General features: G+C 40.2%; 2 protein-coding genes across 3 annotated transcripts; both read left to right on the top strand.

Moving 5' to 3' along the window:
• Positions 1 to 1,525: 1,525 nt before the first annotated feature.
• Positions 1,526 to 9,267, top strand: nmi (N-myc (and STAT) interactor). Of its 2 annotated transcripts, none has more exons than XM_076874841.1 (9): positions 1,526 to 1,722; positions 1,819 to 1,881; positions 3,393 to 3,551; positions 3,649 to 3,765; positions 4,332 to 4,503; positions 5,304 to 5,410; positions 6,519 to 6,705; positions 6,841 to 6,944; positions 8,316 to 9,267. In XM_076874841.1, the coding sequence occupies exons 1-9, from the start codon at positions 1,684 to 1,686 to the stop codon at positions 8,523 to 8,525; spliced, it is 1,158 nt and encodes a 385-aa protein (XP_076730956.1). In that variant the 5' UTR covers positions 1,526 to 1,683; the 3' UTR covers positions 8,526 to 9,267. The 2 variants fall into 2 exon arrangements, with proteins under 2 accessions (XP_076730956.1, XP_004572026.3); XM_004571969.4 differs by having other exon boundaries at positions 1,816 to 1,881.
• Positions 9,268 to 13,740: 4,473 nt separating this feature from the next.
• On the top strand, positions 13,741 to 21,212 carry mmadhcb (metabolism of cobalamin associated Db). Its single transcript, XM_024800066.2, has 8 exons — positions 13,741 to 13,901; positions 15,066 to 15,115; positions 16,859 to 17,003; positions 17,278 to 17,495; positions 18,183 to 18,291; positions 18,417 to 18,547; positions 18,974 to 19,060; positions 19,974 to 21,212. The coding sequence occupies exons 2-8, from the start codon at positions 15,107 to 15,109 to the stop codon at positions 20,166 to 20,168; spliced, it is 894 nt and encodes a 297-aa protein (XP_024655834.2). The 5' UTR covers positions 13,741 to 13,901; positions 15,066 to 15,106; the 3' UTR covers positions 20,169 to 21,212.
• Positions 21,213 to 23,650: the final 2,438 nt, after the last annotated feature.

The raw sequence follows: 23,650 nt of genomic DNA, 5'->3' as shown, positions 1-23,650 counted from the left end.
GCTTATTGACTTCTTATTTGTTGTTACTTCTGTAACATATTTACTTCTGAAAAAAAACCGTCAACATTGTTCCTCCTGTGTGGCAGCAGAGAAGCAGACGTGAGCTTTACCAGAAGAAATTTTGCTGTAAAGTGCAGCCTGGAGCTGCAGAAGCAGCACATGTGTGAAGCACGAGCAGAATAAAAGAAAGGCTATGTGAACAGCTGAACAGTTTCCAGGGTCTCCCCATAACAGCCAGTGATACAAATATAAATTTGTTGTTTTTTATCAAAAAATTGATAAATAACTCTAACAATGTCTTATATTTTAGACTCCTGAGAGTAGCCACCCTTTGCTTTGTTTTTGCTGCAAACCCTCGGCCTTCTCTTAATGAGCCTCATTATACTGTCACCTGAGAGTCATGGTTCTGGGTCATGTTGACCCAGCATTCTGAGTTTCTTGTGTTTCGGTGTTAATTTGTAGTATGTTTATGTTTTAGGTTCATCAGTAGTCTTAAGTCTCGTCTGTTTTGAATTTCTTATATTCTTATATTGCCTGCTTTCTAGCCTGAATATGTCTTACAAGTATTTTGTCATCCAGAAAGAGTAATATTTCAGACACCGCCACTCTGCGTTCCTCCGCCTCGTTTGAGCTTTGGACGAAATGCATACTGGGATGTTTGCCTGGGTTTGGCTACAGTAGCCAGTGAGCTGATGGTGACCAAAACAGCCAATGAGAATTTTTTCATCCAAGTCTGTGATTTTTTGGTTTTGTGGCACAAATATAACACTGTACAGATAGAGTTGAGCGTGCAGGGGCAGAGATGTTGAGAGCGTGAGCAACACATTGCGAGCAGGTCCGCAGAGATCTGAGCAAGAGCAAATGCAAAAACTGAGCGAGAGGGGCTGCTATTGTGTGTGTATATGGATAATAGCAAACACTGAAATACATTTTTTGTATGCAGCAATGAATTTTGTTCACTCAAATTTAGATTTTCCTTGCTCAGGAATAAATTTCTCCTCAAAATGCAACACTTGTACTCGCAATTTCTTTTTACGTGTGCTCAATTTTTTTTTAATGTGCGCTCAGAATAGTGACACAAAAATAATGCCATAGTCTTTGACCTCTGTGTCCCCCCCTGTGCGTTTGTGTTTATGTGTGCATGTGTGTCCTTGTGTCTTGTTTCCCTTTTCTGTTTTCATGTTTCTCTTCTTTCATTCCATGTTCCCCCGTCTATGGATTCTTTAGGTAACATATTGGTAACATATTTAAAATAAAATACATGTACAAAAAATGAGTAAAATCGTTTTGGGTTTTTTGTAAAAACATTGCTTTTATTTGTTTGTATAATTAATTGGGTTAAGACTTTTATACAAATTTTTAGCCACAAAATTGCGTGTTATCTGGCGAACATGTTTTGTCCTTTATCTAAAGAATCAGTAGCTTCTCACACACACGAGCCGTTTTTATTAATTTATTTGTTTAACTGTGAACTTGTGTCGCAGTTGGTCTTCCATACCGGGAAGCTCGTCACACCAGGCTGTAACTTTCACTTTTGATTTGGAGCTGTTTGCCGCACAACAGGGGCACTTTGTTTTTTCTGACTTCGACAGAAAAGAGGCAGTGCAGCCACAGCTGGCTGATTTTTGGATCGTAGCTACTAAGTGAAGTTTTCATATCTGTTTCGTTTCTGTCAATCAGATCATGGCTGAGGTCTTCGGCAGTCGATCGCTAAATGATAAGGTGAGTAATAATCTGTTCGTCTGTTTGCTTGTTTTAGCCCGTCTAAGAAGAAACAAGTGCTCCACAGTTAACGATGTCTTTCTTTCTTGGCAGAAGGAAGGAGGCCTGGATAAAGACGGTGAACTAAAGGAGGCCAGGCGAGAGTTGGAGGAATGGAAGGTAGGCCGGAACTAATGCTGAACTACATTTTCCATTTTCAGGTGTGAAGTTGCGCAGCGTTTTAGTTCAATAGTAAAATAAGTTCACGACCGTCAGAATAAATTTATGAGAAAACGCAGAAAGCTGACAACTGCTCAGCCGGAAATGTCTTCATCCTCCGTTTATAGAAGAAGGTGGTTTGTTTACTGAGTACTGTGAGTGATCTGAGTGATTTAAATAGTAATTACAGTTCTCAGATCTCTTATTTAAGTCGAGATGCAATCCTGCATCGTGAATGCAAGTCCGGAACTAAGTATGTTCTACAAATAAACGTACTAGACTGAAAAGCCTGAGAGAATCTATCTAAATGCCCATATTATAATTGATGTCATTATTTCCATTGATATACATTTATTAGCATTGAGACATCATTGGATACATTTTATTTACGCATTTGAGCTTAAAGTTAAATGGTTACTTATATTTGGTTGCACAGAAGATGCAGTTTGCAGTAAACAGGGAGAAACCATAAAGCAGCTCATTTCAGCAAGTGAAAGTCAGACGGAATGGGCTCAGGCAACATTCCATAGGATGTAGCTGTAGGTCTATATTTGCTCAACTAAAAACTATTTTGATGGCTCACACTTTAGCAAACGAGGCGCAGGTGAAGTGAGCACAACCAAAAATGAATAAACAGTCTTTTTGTCTTTTGTTTGGGGGAAAGATTGGTCATAGTTTGTGAAGGGCAGAACCATTATCTTGTGAAACCTACACAATTGCAATGATCAGTACAGATCTTGATTAGTGATTGCTCAGGAACCTGTTTATATAGAAATAAATAAAGGTACATAAGGTTAATGTCAACTAAAATACAGGCATACAACACCAGGGGGATGCAGCACGAATACTGAGTTTCATCAGTGAGTCAAGTGCACAACATTGTTTAGGATTTCTCTTTTAAATTTATATCAAATTGATATAAATGCTTCAGTTCTTCCATTTTTTCCTCGCCTTGTAATCGGAAGGTTGCCGGTTCGAGCCCTGGCTTGGACAGTCTTGGTCGTTGTGTCCTTGGCCAAGACACTTCACCCATTGCCTACTGGTGGTGGTCAGAGGGCCCGGTGGCGCCAGTGTCCGGCAGCCTCGCCTCTGTCAGTGCGCCCCAGGGTGGCTGTAGTTACAATGTAGCTTACCATCACCAGTGTGTGAATGTGTGCGTGAATGGGTGGATGACTGGATATGTAAAGCGCTTTGGGGTCCTTAGGGACTAGTAAAGCGCTATACAAATACAGGCCATTTACCATTTACCATAAAGACAAAAACTAAGTAAAGCTTTGTTTCTCTTCCAGTTCTGTACTTTTCTTACTTATCAGCAGTGGTATTATATCATTCAGAATGACTTGAGTATATTTGGCCATGTTTAAATATCTGTCAGTGAGAGAATAATTTTATTTGAGCAGCTTGTAGTCTCTTTGTAGACTGCCCACAGCTCCAGTTGTATTCTCTCTGAACACCACCTATTGCTCTTAAAGGCTAGATTCGAAAAAGCGGATGATGTGAAAGCCAGGCTGATACTGGAAAAGCTGACGGAAGATGATGCCAAGACAAATGCACAGCAGGAGATGAACGCTTGTGTCAAAAACCAACAGAAGACCCAGGATGAATTTAATGAAAGCATGAGAACAGTTCAGGTACACTTATTGTCATCTGTGTAACATCTACACTACACTCAGAGAAACTGAGAGTACATAACTCTCACCAAATATTCCACTTTATTCTTTTCCATAGGATGAAATCCAGAAGCTGACTAGATACAATCAAGATTTGCTGGAGAAACTGAAGAGATGTCAGGATGAACTGGAGGCTAAGAAGACAGAGTCCCGCAAGTTAAAGCAGAAATTCAAGGTAAAAACCAGGAACACTTTCAGATCTGTCCATCTGCTCACATTTTTACGTACACTAATCACGGGCATTAATGTGATGGTAATTATGGGATTTCCACACATTATAAATACATCACCAAACATATCCAGATGTCTCTTAGCAAGTTGCATGTTGATGAGTTATTTTGAGATGGCAGCAAATTTACACTGTTATACAGGCTGTAGACTGTTACATTGTATCAAAGTGTCATATCTTCAGTGTTGTCCCATGAAACTATATTACAAAATATTTACATAAATGTGAGGGGTGTACTCACTTTTGTGAGATACTGCATAGACGTACAGGCTCGTATATATTCTTTTGAGTGTGTGTGGATTCAATTCAAACTTGTGCATCCAATCCCTGTTTTTAAAATTCCTTCAAGAGCTATGCTCTACAGTCATTCCACCCTGTGAAAGGCCGTTCACGGCCCCAAATAAAACTGTGACATTCATGTTCCTGATCAGCGGACACAAACGCCTGACCACAGCTGTATACACATTGAAACAGATAACGGCCTGTAACTCTGTATTGTCCCATCTGTCCAGATCTACGCCCAGATCCCAGACACAGAGGTGAAATTTATTTCTCTGAATAAAGAGACAAGGGAAGAGGGTGACGAGGACAGTCAGCCAATCAGAGGAGTGTTTACCATCAGCCAGAGAGCTGCTGTGCTTCTGCAGGGAGGACAGGCTCTCATCACCTTTGAGGAGGAGAAAGGTAGACGTCATTTGACTTCAGTACTCTATATGGTTCATTCTTACTTATGTTAATGTTAATAAAACCAAAAATAAGGAGTCCTCATGGTTTTCCATGCTTTGCTGTGTAAGATATTTATACAATGACAGTTTGCACTGTCACTTGGAAAAAGACACATACAAGACAGTTAAATGCTCAAGTGAAAAAACAGCATTTCAATTTCAGATATTAAATATGAAATTATGATTTCTTATTTTTAATATCACCTGAAAAAAGCAATTTAAATGAAGACAGACAGACGCGTTTTTTGGAGGTGTGGTCGTAAACTTTGGATCAGCTGTAAAACAGCCTGTTTCACTTTAAGCGTTATTTTCAGTACATTTCATGCTCAAGAAAATGTTTTGTCTCACTCCCATGGCTTCTTGTGGCATGCTGTAGCTCTAATTGGAACCTTGTGAAGATCCAACCATGCAAATTATGATTTTTATGCCATTTTCCAAGTGGTCTTAAACGTTTGATTGGGACCGTATCTGAAACTGCCACACGAATGTTCATCTCTTTAGTTTAACGTACATCATGTCAGCATAAAAAGATCAGATCAAAAATCTCTGCAACAACAGCTATAATAAAATCAAACACTTGAGAGACAAGAATAAAGAGACAATGTCAGCCTATCATAGTGTGTCTATAGACAGATTATTCTGTGATCAACCTGCTTAGCATGTCAAAATGAACCCGATCATGACTCAGACCTTACAACATGGAGTTCTCAGTACAACTGCAAATGATACACATCTTTTTGTCATATTCTTGGTGTGCAGTGGCTCGCCAGATCCTGAAAATTGCCAAGTGCTCTGTGTCCTGTGAGAACAGCAGTTTGGACGTGAAGCCGAGAAGAATCACCATGGATCCTGCTGTGAAGTTTGAGGTAGATGCTGCAACAGTATCATCGGGTTTTTTATGCTTCAGTTAGAAAATGAAGCCTCATGTTTCAAAATGAAAAAGCAACTAGAGCCTTATTTTTTATGTTGACTGTGTCTCTAGTTTCCTGTCTATAGTTTGTACAGTTGTAACACTGTCAGGTCATTCAAATCTGTCCACAGAGTAGGAGTGAGACAGTACACCTCTCCAGGGTTACTTATTGCTGTGATGACACACAGAGAATACTTTCCTAAAAATACTTCTTAACTAAAGCCAAAAAACTTTGGCTTTAGTTAAGACCCTAACAATACAGAACTAGATCCATCCTGAGTCATTCCCATGGAAAATATGGCCTTCTGTGTGTGTGTGTGTGTGTGTGTGTGTGTGTGTGTGTGTGTGTGTGTGTGTGTGTGCGGCAGGGTCAGAATTAACAAATTAAAACAGGAAGTAACTAAACAAGGAACACAGGAACGTAAACTTGACACGGAGAACACAAAAGAGCAGGAAAAATGACCTCCTGGGACAAACAACAACTAGAACTACAACCTAATATCCAGAAAATGGAAAATGAAGCTGGAATATGAAAACCTAAGTGACAACATAAAGAACATACTATACAGTAAATATAATAATTAATAAAACAAAAATAATAAACTCAAAGCATGAGGTCAGCAAACAGATATATAGGACCGCTTTCTTCCACTTATAATTTTTTTATATTTATATATATATATAATTTTAAAATCCTCACAAACCCTTGAATAATCAGGCCCCAACTTATCTTAAAGACCTCATAGTACCATATACCAAAGTACATCACTTTGCTCTCAGTCTGCTGGTGTATTTGTAGTTCCTAGGACATTTAAAAGAAGAATGGGAGGCAGAGCCTTCAGCTCCCACTTTGGATTTGTGAGACAGACACTATCTCTACTTTTAAGATTAGGCTTAAAACTTTCCTTTTGGATAAAGCATATCGTTAGGGCTGGACCAGGTGACCCTGACTCCTACTTTAGTTATGCTGCAATAGGTGTAGACTGCTGGGGGACTATGTTACACTGAGTGTTGTTTTGTAATGATCAACACCCTGTAAACAGTGTGTGTTCACACCGATGTAGGTCCACCTTGACGTTTCCAGAAAGGAGCTGAAAGTTTCCAACGTCCCTGATGTCATGCCAGAAGAGAGAATGAAAGACCGACTGGAAATTAGTTTCTCCAGGCCCAGTAGAGGAGGAGGAGAGGTGGAGAAAGTGGAGTATGACAAGAACACTGGGACTGGGTGTGTCACATTTCTCCAACCTGGAGGTAAAACTCTATAAGATAATTGTGCGACATTACACATTATTCTTAGTTAGTTGTTCTAAGTTATTCTGTATCATTACAATAGTTGTAGCCAAGCTAAGTATGTTAATGCTCAAATGTATGTGCATTTGTGTGCAGTTACTGAGAGCCTTGTCCTGAGGGGAAGGTACGACGTCGAGCTGGACACTGAGGTAAAGGTGCAGGTTGGACCTATTTACGAATACCAGCTGCGCAGATTTCAGGTAAGTTACAGCACTGAGACTAAAAGCACTTTGTTAACTTAGTTAAAAGCACAATTTATCACTTGTACAAAATTTAACTGGACAGGCTGCCAGTCTGTTGCAGGACTGACACAGAGACACAGGCAACATTCATGCTCACATTTTAGACCGGGAGTCTCTTTGGAGTCACCAGTGCATGCCTTTGGACTGTTGGAGCACACAGGGGCCCACGCAGAGAGGCCCCACACTGGCAGTTTACCTTTAATTCCCAAGCTGACGCTTTCAAACCTCTTTATTTTTCAAAATACAAAATATTAAAAAAAAATGTATTTATGACTCAGAAAACTATACTTACCAAACCCCACATACCTTTAAAGGTCATGCTACTAATGGGAATCACTAACTCAATTAACAAAATAGCCATTGCTGCTGGATAATTCCTTTCTTTTACTTAGCCTAGTCGTCAGAATCCACAACATGTCATGAAACTAATTTCTTAAAATTTCACCAACAGAGACATATGGAGAAATTTTTCCTGTTTATTTTAATATTAACATTAACCAATAAAACCTCTACATTTAGGGAGGCTGTGTCTTTTTGCAATTATGTAAATGCATCCATGCAAGTTTAATGAAAGATAGTTATTTCACTTTAGCACTAAAAATGCTTAACTGGTATAAAACTTTGCATTCAGTTGCCTTCAGATTAAACAAGAATACTTCTAGAAAAAATAGTTATATTTTACTTCAAGCTATCTTAGTATTTGTTTTTTGAGGATTTTTAAATTGTATTGAGAGCTGATGGGGTGTTACGCACACCACAGGTGCGGCTACCAAGTTTAAATCTTAGTGACCGAGACATCAAGTCAAGGTCAGAGATCAAGTTTTCTGAAATGCCATAACTTGAGAACAGGGTGGCGTAGGATTTTGAAATTGATACTATGGGTGTGTCAACTATGACAGTGAGGACTAACACTGGCAGTTGCAAGTCTTCTTTAAATTTAAAAGCCTTTTTTTGTTACATAGTCATTGTGTATTATGACTTAAAACATTCATAATACATAATTATTATGGCTATAGTAAAATAATTATTCTCTGACAAAAATATGTAATTATTTCACAACTTGTAACAAACATATAATTATAGAAATATTATATTATAACATGTGTCAGTATTTGCATTTTTAAATTTTTTTGCAATTACTAAGTCTGTAGAAAAACAGTGTTAGCGGGCTTTCTTATGTGTTCAAATACACACGCGCCTACATGACTAAGTCTTAACGACACCCCCCACCCCCACACACAAGTTGTTCTAAAACTTGTGTGTGTTGTTGTAAAAGTTGTTAAAAGTTTGCAGAGCAACAATAAAGCAAATTTTTATGATTTATTTCAGACCTTTTGCGGCTGTCCGAAGCGAACCATCCTCCTGGATGACATTCAGGACATGGTTGATGAGGAAGACCTCCAGGACCATCTGGAAATCCATTTTCAGAAGCCCAGCAACAGTGGTGGTGAAATAGAGAGCATCAAGTACATCGCTAAACCGAAAGTCCTGCAGGCCTTTCTCTGTGAGAGCACAGAGGAGAAGGACGACAGTCTGTGAACCACCATGAACTGTCCTCTAATACATATATGACATGTAAGACGAGCTCCACCTGTATTAAAGTATATTTCTAATCATTTCCAAATGTCTTGCTCAACCTGAAGTGATACATTGTAGAGATTTCATTTATTTGCTCTCCTGCTGGGTTAATCGGGACGATACTTTATCTCTGTGCATTTAATACATTTGATTACAATCTTCCATGTGGTAAAGTTGGGGGTGTTTGAGTTATGTTAAAAGATAAATCCAAGAAATTCTGAATATCACTTGAAAAAGAACCTGTGTGATATTTTATGCAGTCAGTCAGTAAAATTAATGACAACCTACACAAAGACAGTACTGTCTTTGTTCTTATAAGAACATGTAAACACTGGGATGGGTAGTAGGCTGATAGTAGGCTGAAAGCCTCACATCTCATTATCTAATCACTTATTTTAGTCAGAGAATTGTATTTCCTTTAGTTAATGTAACTAACTGTAAATCTGGGATGTCAGAAGACAAACGTGTAATGTGCTGGATGACATGATATTTTCTGTTGGTAAATTACCACTTGAGAGGTGAGAACTGCAGTTTTATTACAGCTATCTCTGAGCTAGTTGGCTTGCCCTTTTTAGCTCTATAAACCTGCAAAGGAAGCTTTCAGACACACCGTCATCCTGTGTAAAAAGAAAATCCTCGCAATTTGAACTAGTACCTCAACTGTCTTCTATGCTGTGCTTAATAAAGTTAATGAATCCTGAAAGAGTAACATGAGTTATATTTGTTATGTTGTGGCAGCTGCATTGGTAACCACAGTGTTAGCACTGCTGCCAGAGTCACGTGTTGTTTTATTGTGGCTCCTGGCTGGGCAGCATGATCATTAGCACATTATTAGTTGTTGCCTCACACCACTGTTCCCTCTGTAAATGGTAAATGGACCGCTTCTCATATAGAGCTTTAACTGACCACTCAAAGTCATTCACCCATTCATACAAGAACATCTTTCTAAGCTCTTTCCAACATTCATGCACATTTATATTCCAGTGGATGCTTTGGAAGCAACTTGGGGTTAGTATCTTGTCCATGGATATCTGACATGCAGACCAACCTTCTTATTAGTAGGCTTCTGTCTTCCTCCCACATTCCAAGATCGTGCATGGACTAGGTTCATTGTGAGTAAATGTTAATTTTATTCATATATCACATTTCATTACACATAAACTCATAAAACCTCGTGTAGGTCTACGATGACTCAAACAAAAGAAAACAGTAAACTGTGCAGAAAAACAGAATCAACTTTCTGGGAACCTTTCATAACATTTTTATGAGAAACTACTGTCCCCAAAGTTATATGGTCATATACTTTGAACCCAGAAACAGGGTAACTATGTGAGAATGCTGTTTGTTGATTACAGTTCAGCGTTTAACACGATAGTGCCCTGCAGACTGTTCACAAAGCTCAGGGATCTGGGAGTCAACAGCCGTCTGTATGCATGGGTGTTGGACTTCCTCACTGGCAGAACTCAGGTGGTGAGGGTGGGTAGATGCGTCTCTAACAGCATCACCATCAACACAGGAGCACCACAGGGGTGTGTCCTCTCGCCACTGCTCTCCCCCCACTTCAGGACATTTACGCCAGGAGGTGCTGGACTAGAGCAGCGCAGGTACTGAAGGACCCGTCCCATCCTGGCAACTAACTGCTCCAACTTCTGCAATCAGGCAGAAGGTTCCACACCATCCGGGCAAGGACAGAGAGGCTCAAGAGGAGCTTTTATCCTCAGGCCATCCGTGTGTTGAATCATGCCCCTCTCTTTTTTGCACAGTCGAGGAGTGTATCAGGTCCCATTACACTGCGTGTTATATCTGTATAACCATGCATGTGACAAATAAAGAACCTTGAATCTTGAAATATTTGGAAATTGACACACTTAGCCCTTGTCACCCAGTAACAGCTGGGACTGGCTCAAATAAGCCCAGGCTCTAGGAATATTTAGGGGTGGATTTCGAGCAACAGCTATACAGCTATGAAAGCCATTAGGAATCACGAGAATTTAACTTCTGATTGTTTACCAGAGGAGAGCAGTGGATGAGGTAGTGATCCACTAGAGAAGGAGTTGGTTAACGAAAAGGAAAATGGTTGGAATACAGTGAACAGTAGTAAGAAATGTTGGAGACATACAGTGGCTTGCAAAAGTATTCGCCCCCCTTGAACTTTTCCACATTTTGTCACATTACAGCCACAAACATAAATCAATTTTATTGGAATTCCACGTGAAAGACCAACACAAAGTGGTGCACACGTGAGAAGTGGAACGAAAATCAGACATGATTCAAAACATTTTTTACAAATACTTTTACTTTGTAGAACCAGCTTTTGCTGCAATTACAGCTGCCAGTCTTTTAGGGTCTGTCTCTACCAGCTTTGTACATCTACAGACTGAAATCTTTGCCCATTCTTCTTTGCAAAACAGCTCCAGCTCAGTCAGATTAGATGGACAGCGTTTGTGAACAGCAGTTTTCAGATCTTGCCACAGATTCTCGATTGGATTTAGACACCAGACAAGTCAAGGATAAAGATATTGATGTGCTGTGTTAGTTTTCTGCCACACATAGCGTTTTGCATTTTGGCCAAAAAGTTCCATGTTGGTCTCATCTGACCAGAGCAGCTTCTTCCACATGTTTGCTGTGTCCCCCACATGGCTTGTGGCAAACTGCAAACGGGACTTCTTATGGTTTTTTGTTAACAACGGCTTTCTTCTTGCCACTCTTCCATAAAGACCAACTTTGTGCAGTGCATGACTAATAGTTGTCCTATGGACAGATTCCCCCACCTGAGCTGTAGATCTCTGCAGCTCGTCCAGAGTCACCATGGGCCTCTTGGCTGCATTTCTGATCAGCGCTCTCCTTGTTCGGCCTGTGAGTTTAGGTGGACGGCCTTGTCTTGGTAGGTTTACAGTTGTGCCATACTCCTTCCATTTCTGAATGATTGCTTGAACAGTGCTCCGTGGGATGTTCAAGGCTTGGGAAATCTTTTTTTAGCCTAAGCCTGCTTTAAATGTCTCAATATCTTTATCCTTGACTTGTCTGGTGTCTAAATCCAATCAAGAATCTGTGGCAAGATCTGAAAACTGCTGTTCACAAACGCTGTCCATCTAATCTGACTGAGCTGGAGCTGTTTTGCAAAGAAGAATGAGCAAAGATTTCAGTCTGTAGATGTGCAAAGCTGGTAGAGACAGACCCTAAAAGACTGGCAGCTGGAATTGCAGCAAAAGGTGGTTCAACAAAGTATTGACTCAGGGGCTGAACAATTACCACACCCCACTTTTCAGTTATTTATTTGTAAAAACTGTTTGGAATCATGTATGATTTTGGGAACCAAAATCATACATGTGCACCACTTTGTGTTGGTCTTTCACGTGGAATTCCAATAAAACTGATTCATGTTTGTGGCTGTAATGTGACAAAATGTGGAAAAGTTCAAGGGAGACGAATACTTTTGCAAGCCGCTGTAAGTTGCAAAAGGTATCCTTAAATACAGATGGCACTGATAGTGATCAGAGTAGCGCTGCATCGAGGAAGCAGAATGAGGAATCCAAGGTAATAATTAAACTCTCTCAGGAAGGTGCTTGATTGAGGACAGAAATATGTTTTTGGAGTTATTTCTGGTGTACCAACAGCTGTTTCAGCTGAACAAGTCAAAGGAAATATAGTAGGATCCAAGGTTATCGAGGCACAGTGCTTAAAAACTCTGAGAGAAATGTGACAGTGTAGCTGTAATTTAAAAATTTATGGAGGAAAGGCTACCATCCAAACTTTTTTCATTAGTTATATGAATTAGGATGTTCAGCCTTATATTCCCCCTCCCTTGGTTTGCTTTAAATGCCAAAGATATGGGCATGTCACTGGAGGTGGACACGAGTATGGTAAATGTGAAAAAGAGCAAAGTTAAAGTGGTGCAATTGCGGAGGTGAGCATATCTCAGCTTTTCGTGGTTATGAGGCAAGTAAAAGGGCAGCAGAGATCCAGAGAGTAAAATCCATTGATGGCATGCAGAAGCAGAAAAGAAGCTTTGGTTATGAACAAAAATGATTTTGTGCTATTTATGGAGGCTGTAATAAACTGCACCACTCAAACAGACAAGAAAACTGAAAAAATCCAAATAATTGTGAAGACTACAGACCTGGGAATCACGGGTCTGTGTGGGAGACAGCTCAGGAAATGCTGAGTGGTAGAAATCCTAGCTCACAGCCAGGAGGAGGCAGTTCATTGTGGTCCTAAATATTCTGCAGTGGGATGCTTGAAGTCTTATTGCTAATGGGCAGGAACTAAAACAGTATCTCATCTGCAAAGAAAACCTTGTGTAATATGGAAACATGGATAAAAGCAGAGTGGTACTTTGTTTATAAATGAATATACAGCTATGAAGAATGATACAAAAGAAGGTGGTGGCCACATTTGTGTGAACTGGAATATGATATAGATTAGTCAGTGTAAATATAGAGCACAAGACAATCACAGTTAAGGTTTGGATGGAGGAAGATGAGGCAGTAATGATCAACTACTATAAATTATGTAAAAGGATCACTGGGGACATATTAAACACTATAGGTGTTTAATATGTAGGTGTAGGGTGTAGGTGTTCCCTACACATGGGTCTAGGGAAAATAATATGTTGTGGGGATTTTAATGCACTTTCTGGGGAAGCAGATGCACAGATGAAAATGATTCATGCACTGAGGATTCAAATCCTTTGAATTTGGCAGAAGCACTGGGATATCAGCGATACAGGAATTGATTTCTGCAACATTCAGATACATTTCGGTCACGGTCACAAAATAGTGAAATAACAATTACCCATCTCAGGATAGGTCATACAGGGCTTAATAAAACACTACAGCTAATAGGCAAGCACCCAATGGGATTGTGTGCCCACTGCAAAAAAATGGAATCTGCTCAGCATGTACTGTTAGTATGCCGGGCTTGTGTCCTGGACAGGAAGACGTTAATAGGAGGAGCTGAAGATTCATTCCACTGTAGAAACCCTGCTTGGAAAGGCACTGTCTCACATCTATGGCCAACTGTTGAAAGTTGTGATAAGAAAGGGTTCAATACTGCAGATTTTTTTTTTTATTCCCAATATTCCAAGTTCCTGATTCACACTCCTGTCCAGGAGGGGGCGGTAATGCACCTCTAAGCTCATTTGAAACTAAAACGAAGAACCCCCCCCCCCCCCCTTCCCCCGAGGTCAAAGCCAGAAATGTTGTTAGAGTGAGTTGCCCGCGTTCATTTGGACAGTGTCTTCATGTTTTCAAAGGTCGACTGTTTTTCTACGATTTTGTGGAAGTATAAATAGGAACAAACTAACGCAGTCATCTGGTTTGGACTTGTTAAAATCCTGTAAGTTATGTTCTGCTCTTGTTAGCTTATCAGCAGATAGCGTTTCTTACTAAAATGTATCGGTTGTCATACCGCTGTGAGGATAAACCGTGTGAAACGTGCTATTACACTCACTAGAAGTTCCCAGATGTATCTAAAGCCGAAAGATTACAGTAGTTAACTGGTTTTACTTTAACTGGTTAGATTTGTTTACACATTCAATCCGCAGATTCGTCATATTTACCGATTGGTCGACTCTGTGTGCAAATCTGTCTCGGAGTTTGACAAGATTAAAGGACTCTCTCCATCTCCAGCTGGTGCAAATGCAGATTTCAATATTATCAATATTATCTGCTGACAACAATGCGATTATTTTAATTTATCAAACAGCTTCCGCTTGATGTCGTACCTCCGTGTTTCAAATCATGAGCTGACATTTTGCCCTCGACACACTCCTGAATAGCTCGACGATGTGTCGAGTTCACCTGCACACACCTGTTCGCTCCGTCAGCTGCTGGTTTAGGAAACACGCCCACGTTTGACATCGGGAGCTTTCTGCTCAGTATAACGAAACATCGCAAAGAATAAAACCATCTTTGTGAAGTAGCTGTAGTGGGATCAACCTTTTATCTATAAATAGCTAAAATAGCTTTTATTCTCCTAATCAAAATCCCGGTGCCTTGAACTCTTGCAGATTTCTTTTTAATTTGTAAAATAATGCTAATGTTTGTTTCCCCATACATCACCTGGCATAAGTTGTTTTTCACATTACCATCGGCTATCCTAGGCTACCAACAGTGTGTTTCTCAAACCACGATTGCTTCTTAAGATGCTTACATCCAGCTATTTAAGCAGATCAGTGGCAGAGCTATGCTATTGACGTACATTGATACCAATCCAGTCAGTGGATTTCCATCCATCCGGGGCCAAGTCGTGGGGGCAGCAGTCCACTTAGCTATGCAAACATGCCTCATCTTTGATTAGGATTGCTGGACTTCAGAGTGGCTTATATGATTCATACATAACTTCCTTAATTCTGATTCAAAAAGAATAGATGAGATTTAAAAGGAGTGAAGCAGACTGAGCAGCGGATCAGTCAGGATGGTGTGGTAGTCGTACAGCGTTTCTTCTGTGATGAATGTGTTTGGAAATGTTTCCTGATGACACAGTCTTGGACTCTTACAGAGACTTCACTGGATACTGCAGATAATCAGAAGCACGCTAGGATGACCAGTGTAAGTTTGTCAAACAACAGTTTGTAATATTCTCATCTTATTCTGATGTTAATGCTCTGCAGTGATCACCATCACAGAGCACCACTGTAAACACTGAATAACGTGAAATATTTCTTTCTATTTTAAATTTATTGCATAGTTCTCACATTTATGTTTTAGATACAAACATTTGTAATATTATACGAAGATAACCCGAGTAAATACAAAATGTAATTGGGGTATTTTTTTCAACCTGCTGGATAGACGAGTATGTGAATGTGATAACCAGAGAACGAGGTGATGTAGGGAGCTTCAGTTTGATGCCAGACCACCTCTGTTTGTTTTTGAATAAACTTAATAACTGGTTGGACTGTTTGCAATAAACGGCCATTAATGTTTGACATTCCTGTAGAGACACTTTGGAGAATTATTTTAACTTGGCAACTTTAGAGGGTATTTCAGTATGAATGGCCTGTTTAACACCACGCCACAGCATCTTCAGATTAAAGTCTGAACTTTGTCTAAGCACTTCAGTTTTTTTTATTCATTTATTAAAATGGGAATTTTTCACATCACTGTCCTGCTGCATAACCCAAGTGTGCTTGAGCTACAGGGTACAAACTTATGGCTGGACTTCAGGATTGTAGGATTTTCTGGTTGAGAGCAAAATTCATGTATCCATCAATTAACACTACCACCACGTTTGACTGTTGATATGTTTTTTTTTCTGTTCTCTATATGTAATGAGACCTTCCAAAAGGTTACATTTCTGCCTTGGGACCCTCATGTCATTTTAGCCGAGTCTCTTTTTGTCATTGTTGAAACTCTGACCTGAGGCAGATGAAGCTTGCAGTTCCTGGATGAGTCATTGATCACTCCTGGAAAAACTTTGTTAGAATCCCAAAACCTTTGTATCACTTTCCAAACTGACAGATGACAAGATGAAGCTGTAAACCAGGGGTCTCAAACTCCAGTCCTCGACGGCCGGTGTCCTGCAACCTTTCCATGTGTCCCTGTTGCAACACACCTGAATGCAATTAGTAGGTCATTAGCAAGAGTATAGAACTGAAGTTGCTGAAGTGGCAACCTCTAACCCTACTCAAGTAAATGTAAGTGTTAAGGAAAATACACTTTTAACAGTACATTTATTGCACCATGTTCATTCACTCATGAACTGCTGTAACATGAATGAAATGGCTGAATTGCCACCTCAGCATGCAGTCAGGTTGCTTGCTAATGATCTACTAATTGTATTCAGGTGTGTTGCGTCAGGGACACATGGAAAAGTTGCAGGACACCGGCCCTCGAGGACCGGAGCTCGAGGCCCCTGCTGTAAACCTTTGACCATGTAGACCAGGGGTGTCGAACTCCAGGCCTCGAGGGCCGGTGCCCTGCAGGTTTTAGATCTCACACTGGGTCAACACACCTGAATCAAATGATCAGTTCATTACCAGGCCTCTGGAGAACTTCAAGAGATATTGAGGAGGTCATTTAGCCATTTGAATCAGCTGTGTTGGATCAAGGACACATTTAAAACCTGCAGGACACCGGCCCTCGAGGCCTGGAGTTTGACACCTGTGATGTAGACCTTTGGTGGTGTTTCAGGTGTCTGAGTTCAGCATTATTATTATTATTATTATTATTATTATTATTATTATTATTATTATTATTATTATTATTATTGTTGTTGTTAGTAGTAGTATTAGTAGTAGTAGTACCTGAGAGACTGCCATTTACAGTTGTACTGTTTGTTTGCATGTGCAGGTGCTTTGCAGCAGAAGCAGGTTGGTAAGTTACCTTCCAGGGCTCCATGTGTTGGTGTATCGTGTGGCTGGAGGCAGAGCCTTCTCTGCTGCTGATTCTTCAGGCTTAAATGAGCCCGCTTTGGCCACTTCTCACTCTGCTAAAGGTATGGCCTTATTTTAAGTTTATACATTTGAACATTAACTACAACATGTTTTTCTAGTCAGTAATTTAATCTAATGCATCTTATGTATAGATTAGGTATTAGGTATAGACCTAATAACACAAAATAAATTGAGATATACGGAGGTTGACACAGAGTCGTTACCTCCGACTCTGATGAAGTGATATTGGTGTTGACCAAAATTTGTAATTTCTTATTTCTTTGTGTAAACTCAGTTTGTGTGCATGCTACTTTTCTTTGTTATGTTGTGCTTAAGGACTGCAGACACTACGGCCTGATGACATAATGGCGCCGTTCGGGCCCCAGGACCAGCGCTTCCCGCTGCCCGGTAATGTGGGCTTTGACTGCCAGCTGGAAGGATTGACAGAGCAACAGAAGAGCCTGACAGACAAAATGCTACCAGATGTGTTGTCTGCTCCATCCTGCTATCAGAAGCATGAGTGGCTTCTAGCCCAGTCTGTTAGAGAGCTCTCTGTAAGTCCAATGAGAACCTTATGAATGTTTTTAATAATCAAAACAAATATGGACCAAACTACGCTGTGTTATTACTACTAATGTTAATCTTGCTACAAATTTCACAAACACTGGTGCAATTAAATAAATGTCAGAGGAATTTTATGTTGAAGTATGTATAGATTATCAATGAATAATCATATGCAGGGATAGCTCAGTAGGTAGAGTGGTTGCCCCATGATTGGAAGGTCGGGGGTTTGATTCCCCTGAACGGCTACCCTGAGGTACCCCTACGTCCCTACACACTGCTCCTCGGTGGCTGCCCACTACTTCACTGGCTGAATGGGTTAAATGCAGAGGAGTCATTTCCCTACGCGGACTAACACAAGCACGTACACATGTTTAAGATAAAATGATGTGTGACATTTTTTTTATGCATTTTTAATCAGTCAAAAATGAACTTTTCATTGGAGTGTGGTGTGGACTTAGTGGTGCTAACAAGTGTAAAAAATGTAACGCTAGCCAATCGTGGGTGTGACATGATTCATGCAGCCAGACCTCCAGCATCCGTCTGAATATTTTAGAATGAAGAGACATTAAAACAGTGTATGCTGAAACTATATCCAGGTTTTGTATCGTTGGCGTTGTTGCTCATATGCTGAGAGTGGTGACATTCGCTTTTCTGACAGCTGTGTTTTTCTTTCTTAGAACAAGGGCAATCCTGCGTCCTCTGGCAAAGTCAGCACAGCTGAACAGTACTTTGACAACTCGAGAGTAGAGTGTGCCACACAGGCGTGTCCTGAACTCTTAAAGAAAGGTACATCGCTGTAACTGCATCCTTCATACATTTATTTTTCAGCCTTGCATAACTTTGAAATTGCTTGTATTTCTCATGAGAAGCGGTGTTCCTGTCTAATGCGAGTGTTTCCTAATTATAAACAGATTTCCAGTCAATGTTTCCTGAAGCTCCATCCTGTGGTATGATGGTTGTCACGGTTACCCAGAAGACGCAGAACGATATGGCGTCATGGTCTGCTGAGGTGGAAGATGAGAGAGAGCAGATGCTTGACAAGGTTAAATGCTAAGCTGAGCTGTTTTACATGTCTTACACTATAATAAGACATCACAGGGTTTCTCCCTACATTATCACAGCAAGTACTCAGAATAAATGTAAGTGTTATTTTAGAAACCTTTTACAACAGCTAAGCACTGCAAATATTAGAGGTCTGTAAAAGAAACACTGATGATGAGCTGAAGAGTTTATTAGAAAAGCTGTCCACCTCTGGAGAACTACAGAAACTGCATTATATGAGATGTTACTAATGTTAAAAACAGTAGTAGCACATCCATGTAGTACATCCCATCTGTAGTGTGAAAAGAAGTGAAAATGAAACGGATAATAAATGCGTGAGTTTCATTGAGAAAGGGGAGGAGACACTTTATTATTTATTTTACAGTAATTAATGAAGTAATTAATGATTGTGGTGTCTGCTGTGTAGTTTGTTGCAGGTGCACGGGAGATCTGCTGTGCGCTGCAGCGAGAAGGATTCTGGGCAGACTTCATCGACCCATCGTCAGGCCTCGCTGTAAGTTATCTCTGACTCTGCCTGTCAACAACTGTTCAGTGTTTTTACGATATTTTATCACAATAACAACAAATGAAATGGCTGATTGGGTGTAGACATCACATGGCATCAAATGACAAAGTATAAATCTGAGAAATCTGTTAGAAGCTCATGTTACATGGAATTAACTCTGAATTAGCCACGATCAGCACAGTCAAGATGCAGGTAGCTGTCTGTGACAGATGCATTTAGATATGCAGTTACAGTGTGGCGCTTTTAGTGATTCCTTTAAATTCTTCTTTTTATCTTCAGGTATTTTGTCTTTGGTGCATACATTTAGATTTATTTGGAGTTTTCTGAAATAAGCACATGATCAAATGTAAACACGTCCATTGGAGGCTGCACCATGATTCTGGTTAGATATTTGGTCACCAGACAGAAGCTGATGTATTTGCTTTTCTGGCACAGGCGTGACTTTGTGCTTAACTTCACATGTTTCAGTAGGTTTGAAGACAGGACATCATAAAAGCTGTTTCTAAGTCCACAGCTAGCTTGGCAGGCCGCTGCCTTTCTGGATTGTTCCACAGTCATTCAGCTGCAGAATAACAAACCTTCAAAGTAACTGTCCCTGGGCTGGTATTTAAGGGTGATTCATTGTGGCAGTGCGCTGTGTGTATAACAAATGTACATTTCTGCAGAAGAAAACTGGTGAAAATTTCTTGGAAGCTGTAATGTTGGCAGGACAAACTTGTGCAGACAGCGGTGTGCAATTGCAACTCCCCATCCCCCCCCCCCCCCCCCCCCCCCCCCCCCCCCCCCCCCACACACACACACACACACACACACACACTATAGATAGAGACTATTGTTGCTTTTCAGGCGATGGTCTTGATCAGATAACTCTCATATTTGTGTGTCCCTTCTTATTTCTCAGTACTTTGGCCCGTACACCAACAACACACTGTATGAGACAGATGACCGATACCGTCACCTGGGCTTTCAGATTGAGGACCTGGGCTGCTGCAAAGTGATCCGACACTCGTTGTGGGGGACACATGCTTTTGTAGGGACAATATTCACCAGCGCACCACCTGATACTCCTACTATGAAGACGTTGCAGGGTAGATGAACACAGGCTCTGGGATACCGAGTGTAATATGCCTCAACACTAACAGAGTGGTTAGTGGTTTTGACCATATCTGTAATCATATTAAAGCTTAAATAATGCTGACACCACAAAGCTTGTGAATGTTTTGTCTTTGAAATTAGTCATTTATAGAATGACCCATTCAATAAATGAATAACCGTTGTATTAATTACCTTGGCTGCCCTTTTAACCACAGTTGTGTTAAACCATTTTTCTGCTGTACTTAGTAGAGTTTGAAGATATTGCGCTGCTGCACAAAGAGACAAGTTCTCAGAAGATAGTTTTCCGGTTTATCAGCCTCAATTTTTCTTAAGAAAAACACGAGCATCCTCAGTGAGAAGTGAACTCATTTTACAGTTAATGTTGAACTCCTTTCTAATCCTTGAAAATATTTTAGAATCATCACTGGACTGACTTGTTGATCCCACCATAAGATGAGCAGTCTTGTTTTTGTGGCACAATCTTGAAAAATGAAATTTAAGGATTAAAATGTGCTGAAATGTTGACATAAGTAAAGGTAGAAATAGTTTAACTGTAAACTCTAAGATGTTATGCAAATATTATGCAAAATGATTAGTATTTTTTAGATAAACATTGTTTTGTTTTCAAGATTGCAACAATGATGAGTAAAATAAACCAATTAACAAAATTAAATCGTTAAGATAGTATTTCATTATCTTTACCCTCTGAAATGTAGGTACTGAAATATCTACTTATTGCAACCAAGTACTGATGGCTAAATCAAGCTTGTATTGAAAAAAGCTTTATTACTCGAAGCTTTTCAACACAGCACTTTTTGGTGACATCTAGTGGCCGGTAATGAAGAGCAGCTTGAGTCTACAAAATGAATAGCTTTATCAGGATTGCCCACTCTACCGAGCTGACAGCTTCAGTTTAATAATCACGTGACATGTCTGTGTGATACCGGACTTGGTGCCTTGTGAATGTTTTTGGGTGAAAATCTATGTTCTGTCTATTTGATTCATAAATAATTTTAATGAATAAACTTCCCTTGTTTAAACATGTGCCATGCTGTGTTCCCCCTTTGCTTGTGACTTGATGTTTTGTATCAGTAGATAAAAAAATAAATAAAAATAAAAATACATTGTATATAATATTTTACAACACGATCTTATACTAGGTTGGGAGCTGGGACTAATACCCCCGTGCTGTAGAGCCTCCCTGAACTGCCCCTCCACTGGCGGATCTAGAAAATTGTATTTAACCAGTGGACAGGCGCAATTATACAGGGTGGGCCATTTATACGGATACACCGTAATAACATGGGAATGGTTGGTGATATTAAAGTCCTGTTTGTGGCACATTAGTATATGTGAGGGGGCAAACTCCTCAAGATGGGTGGTGACCATGGTGGCCATTTAGAAGTCGGCCATCTTGGATACAACTTTTGTTTTTTCAATAGGAAGAGGGCCATGTGACACATCTAACTTATTGGTAATGTCACAAGAAAACAATGGTGTGCCCTTCTCCCCCGTCCCTCTTCTCAGCTGTTTCTCTTTCCCTCTTTCTTTCTCCCCTTCTTTCCCCCAGTCAAGTCTGTCCCGTATTCAGTAAGTGAAAATAAAATAAACAATAAAAGGTGAATCAAATGGAAAAAAAAAGAGAATAGTACCTGCCAAAAAGGATTGCTAGTCCCTTTCTAGATGTTTTCTTTACGTCTTTATGGTAAATATGAAATATGCTACAATAACGCAATTGATAGCATCAGAGCATAACTTTGGCAGATTTTTGGAAAGCATCACATTTTCAAGAACAATCTGGATCCGTTTTTATCTCTCTTGACAGTACTCATGCTGCAGATTAGCTACATATAAATATACATGATACAAATGACACAAGGGGCAAATGATTTTCAACTAACTTGAAAGGAGATTAAAAAAATGGATAACATGTGTTGCTCAGGTGCTGGGCAAACTGTTTCCCTGCTTAAAAGAAAAGAGAGAAAAAAAAAAGAAAACAATGGTGTGCTTGGTTTCAACATAACTTTATTCTTTCATGAGTTATTTACAAGTTTCTCTTTGTTCACAGCCATTGACATGTCGAGGAGCGGATCGAAATTGTAACTGGGTCATTGCAGCAGATTTCAATGCAAGACACCCTACAAGACCACCCATCTCCCATGCTACAGTTAGCAAACTGCTTGCTAAGTTTCGTGAAACTGGTTCAGTGTTGGATTTGCCAAAATGTGGACGCAAGAAAACTGTCACTGATGAAGAAACATCAGTGGCTGTCCTAGCTTCATTCAGCAAGAGCCCACAGCGTAGCACTCGCCGCATGTCACTGGAGAGTGGCATTAGTCAAACATCCCTTCAGTAGATATTAGCTACTCACAAATGGCACCCTTACAAACTCCAGCTACTGCAGCATCTCAACGAGGATGACCCAGATCGGCGCACAGAATTTGCAGAATGAACAAAACAAAAATTGGAACAGGACCCTCAGTTCACGCAGAAGATTTTGTTCAGTGATGAGGCAAACTTTTATGTGAATGGTGTTAACAAACAAAACCACCGCTATTGGTCTGACACTAACCCACACTGGATGGATGCCTCCAAGACTGTTGGAACAACAAAAGTGATGGTTTGGTGTGGTATATGGGGTACAACGATAGTGGGTCCATTCTTCATCAATGGAAACCTCAAGGCCACTGCATATTTGAAATTGCTACATGATGATGTGTTTCCCTCTTTATGCACTGAAGCTGGCACGTTCCCTGAGTTTTTCCAGCAACATGGTGCACCACCACATTATGGGTGCAGGTCCGAGCATTCCTAGACGAACAGTTTCTGGAAAGTGGATTGGTCGTCGTGGGCCAGTTGAATGGCCCCCAAGGTCTCCCGATCTGACCCCCTTAGACTTTTATCTTTGGGGTCATCTGAAGGCAATTGCCTATGATGTGAAGATACGAGATGTGCAGCACCTGAAACTACGGATACTGGATGCCTGTGCTGGCATTTCTCCTGCGGTGTTATTATCAGTGTGTGAAGAGTGGGAGAAGAGGGTTGCATTGACAATCCAACACAATGGGCAGCACATTGAACACATTTTATAAATGGTCAGAAACTTGTAAATAACTCATGAAAGAATAAAGTTACATTGAAACCAAGCACACCATTGTTTTTCTTGTGACATTACCAATAAGTTAGATGTGTCACATGGCCCTCTTCTTATTGAAAAAACAAAGGTTGTATCCAAGATGGCCGACTTCTAAATGGCCACCATGGTCACCACCCATCTTGAGGAGTTTGCCCCCTCACATATACTAATGTGCCACAAACAGGACTTTAATATCACCAACCATTCCCATGTTATTGCGGTGTATCCATATAAATGCTTCTCCCTGTATATAATATACTATACCTTATATAATTATAACTATGTGGGTTTTAGACCTGGGCTTAGAATGGCATATGAACTTGTTTTTATTTATGAAGAAGCAGAAC

This window comes from Maylandia zebra, linkage group LG16, assembly GCF_041146795.1.
Source record: "Maylandia zebra isolate NMK-2024a linkage group LG16, Mzebra_GT3a, whole genome shotgun sequence".
NCBI lineage: Eukaryota > Metazoa > Chordata > Actinopteri > Cichliformes > Cichlidae > Maylandia > Maylandia zebra.
The sequence above is the reverse complement of the archived record's forward strand: the minus strand, read 5'-3'. Positions and strand labels throughout refer to the sequence as shown.

What these genes read in the sequence shown, in the direction of transcription:
- nmi (XM_004571969.4), top strand. Translation starts at nt 1,684, where the DNA reads ATGGCTGAGGTCTTCGGCAGTCGATCGCTAAATGATAAG. An exon ending in AAAGCATGAGAACAGTTCAG is followed by an intron (nt 3,552 to 3,648) that starts GTACACTTATTG and finishes TCTTTTCCATAG; the next exon opens with GATGAAATCCAGAAGCTGAC. An exon ending in AGTTAAAGCAGAAATTCAAG is followed by an intron (nt 3,766 to 4,331) that starts GTAAAAACCAGG and finishes CCATCTGTCCAG; the next exon opens with ATCTACGCCCAGATCCCAGA.
- mmadhcb (XM_024800066.2), top strand. An exon ending in AGTCTGTTAGAGAGCTCTCT is followed by an intron (nt 17,496 to 18,182) that starts GTAAGTCCAATG and finishes TTTCTTTCTTAG; the next exon opens with AACAAGGGCAATCCTGCGTC. An exon ending in GAGAGCAGATGCTTGACAAG is followed by an intron (nt 18,548 to 18,973) that starts GTTAAATGCTAA and finishes TCTGCTGTGTAG; the next exon opens with TTTGTTGCAGGTGCACGGGA.